Genomic DNA, 6,235 nt, shown 5'->3' with positions numbered 1-6,235 from the left:
GAAATGATAATCATTTTTACTGTGCATCTCTTCCTGGCATAGAGAATTTAAAAAGTCATGAGATGGAATTTTTATGATGTCTGAACTTCTGGGGAACTTAATCTTTTGTGTCCTTTGCAATAAGATAAAGTTAAGTGTTAATGGGGTTTCCAGCACTCTGAAATGCAGTTTGAAAAAAGTTATAGCTGAGACTTTCAGAAATCCCTCAGAAACTTGGAAGGTGGCAGTAATTTCAAGGTAAATTGTGAATCAAAATCTTCTTTCCAAATCACAAATCTAAAGTCCTCCATTAAACGATTTTGTACAGCATTAAAAACATTCTGGGGTGCAGTTTCAGGTAAAAAACCCTGTTCTCATTTTAAAGTGTTTTGGGGTGTTTTAGTAGAAAACACTAATAAAATTATTATTACCAGTATTACTTAGCATAGTAGTGTCCTCCTCATGTGATTTTTTTTTTTTTTTCTAAATTGTGTGCTCCTACTGTAGTTCTAGCCTCTCTCTACCATCTGCTTGCAACTGCTGTAGTTTCCCTATACAGTGTTCTGGAAATTTCAAAATGCCACCATATGTAAAAACAACCTATAAGCGATACAGAGTCTCATATAATGATTTTGTGTACTAACAAACATTACATCCTTGTTGATAATTCTCATTTTCTGGAAAAATATGTTTGACTAGTTAGTTATTAGAGTTATTTGGTTATTTCTGATCATGTTTCCACCACTTCCAAAGAGTTGACTATGTCCAAAATAAAAAACCAAACCCCAAATTCTCCTCCTGCACTTGTGTGGGTTTTGTAGGGTCTGAGCCTGTTAGCTGTGGGAACTGAAGATCCATCTGGCTGTTCCAAACAGTGGCAAATAATAGATGCTAAGGGAAAAGTTTGAGACCAGAAACACGAAGTGATAATTCCCCAGAAAACTATTATCAACCTCTAGCAGCTTGCAAAGAAGGGAAATTTGGCCCTAGAATTCAGGTCGTTGTATTTGATAGTCTTCAGTGGATTTTATTCCTATGGAATTTTACACTTGCTTTTTGAATTCTTATACTTCCAAGATCTCTTCTGTTCCCTGACAAGTTTTACAGCAAAAGTATGTGGGATGTTGCAGACTTACATTTTCGTGAAACAGATGCACCACCTACAGGCTATTTCTGTGCATGACACTCTAGGTTTATGAATTAAAACTATTTTTAATGATATCCTTTTTTTTCCCACCTACTTGTAGTGTATGGAAACAGTAGCAAATAGCTATCTTGATTACGGAGAAGAGCAGCACAATGTAGACAAGTTGGTCAACATGACATGTAAGTGTTATAGCTGATAACAAAAATTAAAAGGGCACTTACAACTTCTTGTGTGAGGCTTAACATGTTTTAAATACTTGAGATGGTGATTAAGTAAGATATTACCAGATTCGTTGTAGGCGTCATTACACAAGTAAAAACTTAAATTGGTGTGGAGAATCACATCTTGTTTTCGTACATAAGTAATATTTCCTCAGGAAATTAATACCTCTTTATGTGTTGAAATAACAGAGTAAAATGAGCTAGTCATGGTTCAAAGAACTTATCCAATGTTTTGCTTTATTATCTGATTAGTAAAATGAAAAATATTAAGTGGTAAAGCTTCAATTTATGTGACTTCCTTTGTTCCATAGACATTTTCCAAAAGCTTGCTGCTGTTAAAGATCAAAGAGAATGGGTTATAGCAAGTGGAGCACATAAAGTAAGTGCCTTATAAAACTGCTAATTATAACCAATTAGCTACTTAACTGAATGACTTATGCTTTTCAGATTTGATCTAGGTGGGAGTAAATTCCTTACCTTGTCAAGCTTGTAAAGTAAGATAATCTCAGTTATATTCTTTACAGATGCATTAGTAGTATCATAAAAATTATTTCTTGTATGTAAGTTAATTGGCCTGATGCATGGTTATTGGTTGCTTGTGATAAATAGGTCTTAAATGTTTGGACTAAACTTGTTCATATAAAAATTAGTATTCATGTTTACACTGTCCTGAGCTACATATCACTATGATATAAATGGTTTTATATATTTTTAATATAAATATGTTTTATTTATAATTTTTTTATAAATTTCGGCTATGATTTTTCACTTATAAAGTATTCTCTATCTAAATGGAACAGTGTCAACCTAGACAGTAACAACAGTATAAACATCCCTTGATATACATTACCGCCAGTCTAAGGATCTATAATTAACCGTTGCTGCTTTGTGGCCAAGCTGAGAAACCGTAGAGATCGAGAGCAGTATAACTAGCGCTTTGTGATTCTGTTGTGCTGCGGTAAAACATTGGCAGTTGTGATCAGACAATACTGGACAACACATGTTTAGAGAATCTAGACAAACATGAAATTTGCTTTAATACAAATCTTTAACAGAATATATGCAGGGTCTTAAATTACATACTGCATTGTTTAAATATAAGCTGAAAATTAACCTTTTGCTTCAGGAGGCCTTGATTTAGAGTTCTGAAGTGTTTTACACAGGAACAGGTTTTTACAATGGTACATTAAGTTGGAGGGATGCTTTAGCAGTCAGGAGAGATGCTAGTTGCAGTTTGAGAGGAAACATCCTTGCTTGTCCTAAGACTGGATGTATTCTAAGATTTAAGTGTATCTTTAAGCGTACTTAAAGTGTACTTTAAATGTGCCTAAGACTTTTAGTATATTGTGTAAGGATTTGGTGTCTTAATTTTGACTTTCCAATGAATAACTCTATATGTGTTTGAGTTGTAAAAGAAAAGAGTATAATTTATACTTACCTATTTTGTTGCATGTTTCGTTTTCCAGACTTTAGTAAATTTGTTATCTGCCAGAGACAGCAATGTGCTTTTGGGTGCCCTCCTTGCTCTGATTAGCTTAGCTGAAAGGTAGGTTCAACTTTGTGCTGTAGTTCACAACAAGCATTTTAATGTTATCTCTTTACACAATGTTAAACAGCTGTTTATGAGGAAGCCTTTTTTTCAAAATGGGGCCTTGTTCTGTGGAGGTCTATGAAGTGTGCTTGATTTTATACTGAAGCATCAGAAACTAAATAGAAACTTTGGTCCTTGCAGCAGACTTCTTTCTCGTGTGGAGAACTTTGCAAGACTGGAGTCATAGAATCTCTCTTTGCAATCTCTCTGCAGGATTCTGTAATTCTTACTGAATTCCTGCATAGAAAAATCTCTTGTACTGAACTTAATATAACAGTGCCTCACAATAAACAGCAAGAATATTGTTCAGTGTAGTAAATAATGAATACATACACTCAGATACATGTATGTGTATCCTGTCTTTGCTAATGACCATTTTAAATAAAGAAAAGACCTTTTTTTTCCTGGTGTGGAGGGGGAAAAAAAGGAAAAGGAAGATACAGCGTCTTTCATCCTTAGTAGTTTTATGGAAGAAAAGCTGCTACTTCTACATTATTGTTCTGTTGACTTCCAGACTTGTATAATAATTTTATGTTTTAAATGAAAAATTATAAGGAAAATTACAAAACTGAAGAGAATAGATATAATTCCTTGAGATCAGTAGAATTTATTTACTAAGATTTCTCTGGATTTTCTCTTTTCCCAAATTTATTTCATTCTATTTCAGTTTATTTTTTTTAATATCAGTATTAATTTAAATGATGTTATACATACATTTTCAACTTCCTTTTAACTTTCTTCACAGAATTGAACGTATTACATTTGGACTGGGCAAGAAAGTGGAGTATATTACAAATTTTCATGGAAATTGTATTTGATTCTAAAAATGTACCTCATTTGCTTCATTTCTAGTATGAAACAAATGAAATACATTTATGTCTTTTGTGCATTCACATTTACTTTTTTGTACTGGAAAAATTGGCAATTGTTGCAGTGTCACTCTCAATCCAGCATATTTTTGTGGCTTTAAATAGTTGTGTGCACAATATGATATTATTACTTAAGACTTGAGGTAAAAAAAATCGGTCAGATGTATAAGGAGGGAGGCTAAAAAGCAATGTGTTTTTTTCATATAATTTAATTTGATATAAATACCAGAAATAATCAATTTGTAGTCCAGAATGTAGGGAGAAGATAAGTGAGCTCACCATTGTTGAGAATTTGCTGGTGATATTACATGAATACGATTTGCTTTCTAAAAGGTGAGACTTTGCTTGTAGATTAAATGTGTTAAAATATATTTTGACTTTTTCATTTAGGGACATGTTTATTTAGAGGAATTTAAATAATGTGACACTTTAATATACTAAGGGTAAAGTTCTGATACCCATGTATTTTCAGTCAGATATTGATATAGCAAAATCTTTTCTAGTAGTTTTGTTATAAGCTGTCTCTTCTCTGTCCACTGATGGCCTACAGTGCAGTGCAAATAAATTGCAATGTCACCATAAGGTGATAGCAATCGCTTTTCTTGGTGCATCTCCTCTTTGCTTCTAGCAGACCTGAGTGGTTAGATGGAAAGCACGCTCAACTCTGACAGTTCCTGGGATGTCTGATATGAACTACTGAAAAATTGCAAGAAATATAGCTGTTGCAGTTTATGCCAGAGGCTGGGTCAGACCCTATAGCCCTTCAATCAGAAAATCATAAACGTTCCTTCAGTTCTTTAAATGTCCTCTCCTCTCAGCTAAGCCTGCTAGTTCATCATAGTATATCTGCATTTCAGTAAGAAACCAAAAGACTCTCAAATTTGATGATGTGTCATTTATCCTATCACATTAATATTCTGAAGAGATTTTTAAAAATTACTTGCTTAATTATTTCACGCATGTAAATTATTTTACATATGACTAAAAGATTTTATTTCATTTCTGAGTTTGAAATTATTTAGATTACATGTAAACCAAAAATTTGCTATAAAAGCTGGAATTCAAGTGTAGACAGGGAGCCCGTGAAGTTCAGTGCTAGTTAAGAATAATTTTTAATTCAGATATGAATCTGAATTCATATGTTTCATCAAACACACATGCAGCTTTTTTGCTTCCAGTGGCAATGGAAATCCCTAACCATATTTTCTATGGAAAGTCCACCTTAATTGAAGTTAATGAAAATCCTGTATAAACCTTTCAAATGATATATCCATATATATTTTGTAAATATAATATTCAAACTGTACTGGAGAAGAATCATGATTACTTGTGGAGTTATTCTAATTCCACAGATGGATTTTACAAGTTCATGCAGTCAGTGCTACTTGTAGTACTAACGCCATTAATAAGAAGGTGGTACCATGGATGACTACAGCCCACCTGGCCACCTCCATCCTGGCTGTTGCCTATGCTGACAGTCAAACTCAATGTAAATACAATTTAATCCCTTGTGCAAATTTGGACCACCTTCTTCATTTTCTTTTTTTTTTTTTTTTAGACGGTGAATTTAACCAGTTTACAGTGACTTTAAGCAGTTTTCTTTAATTTCTTTTTTTTCATAGGAGGTCTCATTTCTTTCTTAAACATTTGCTGTGTGTTTTTTCTGTTTGCTGTCTGACAGTACAAAGTAATGATGGAGTTAATAACATTTCTTGCTGATTATTTTTAGGCTTACAGCAGAGTTGCTACGTCTTCTCTGTGCAGAGCCACAAATCAAAAAGCAAGTAAAAATATATGAAGGAGTTCCAGTCTTGCTCAGTTTACTCCATTCTGATCATATCAAACTTCTATGGAGTGTAGTTTGGATTCTAGTACAGGTTTGTGAAGACCCTGAGACTAGTGTGGAAATCCGAATTTGGGGTGGAATCAAGCAGCTCCTTCATATATTACAGGGGTAGGTTTTGAGTACTCAATATTGTGGCAATTATATGAGACTGTTTCATATTTTAAGATATATTTGACGAAGCCCTGTTTTATCAAATAGCATCTTTGTTTTATTCAGCTGTATGTGATGTCTGCATAAATTAAAAGGCTATTTAGAACATAATGAATAAGCAGTATTTTTTTCAGCTACGCATACTTCATTGGTATCATGAAGTGTTTTTCATATTGTGGGTGTATAAACTAAATAATGAGTAGATTATAAATACATCATTGCTGTCTACTTAGTTTCCCTATTAATCAGACATCCATTTAGTGAGCTAGAATTGTGAATATAATCAATGAATGTGATAAAGGAATTTTCTGTTTAAAGGCTTGTTTGCTTTTTCAAAGTGTATTAGCTAATTTAGTGAAAAACATACAAGTTTTCATAACATCAGAAATGGTTAACAAAGATATGTTAAGCTGGTTTTTTTACATTGCGAAT

General features: G+C 33.2%; 1 protein-coding gene across 1 annotated transcript in view; it reads left to right on the top strand.

Moving 5' to 3' along the window:
* The window catches only part of NEK10 (NIMA-related kinase 10), a 98,127-nt gene that overhangs the window by 6,817 nt on the left and 85,075 nt on the right, over positions 1-6,235 (top strand). The window contains exons 7-11 of the mRNA XM_009882172.1: positions 1,227-1,305; positions 1,659-1,726; positions 2,814-2,893; positions 4,054-4,140; positions 5,537-5,761. Coding sequence (XP_009880474.1) covers positions 1,227-1,305; positions 1,659-1,726; positions 2,814-2,893; positions 4,054-4,140; positions 5,537-5,761 — 539 coding nt within the window. The remainder of the gene's footprint in view (positions 1-1,226; positions 1,306-1,658; positions 1,727-2,813; positions 2,894-4,053; positions 4,141-5,536; positions 5,762-6,235) is intronic.

The sequence above is a fragment of the Charadrius vociferus genome, unplaced genomic scaffold (genome assembly GCF_000708025.1).
Source record: "Charadrius vociferus isolate BGI_N301 unplaced genomic scaffold, ASM70802v2 scaffold303, whole genome shotgun sequence".
NCBI lineage: Eukaryota > Metazoa > Chordata > Aves > Charadriiformes > Charadriidae > Charadrius > Charadrius vociferus.
The sequence above is the reverse complement of the archived record's forward strand: the minus strand, read 5'-3'. Positions and strand labels throughout refer to the sequence as shown.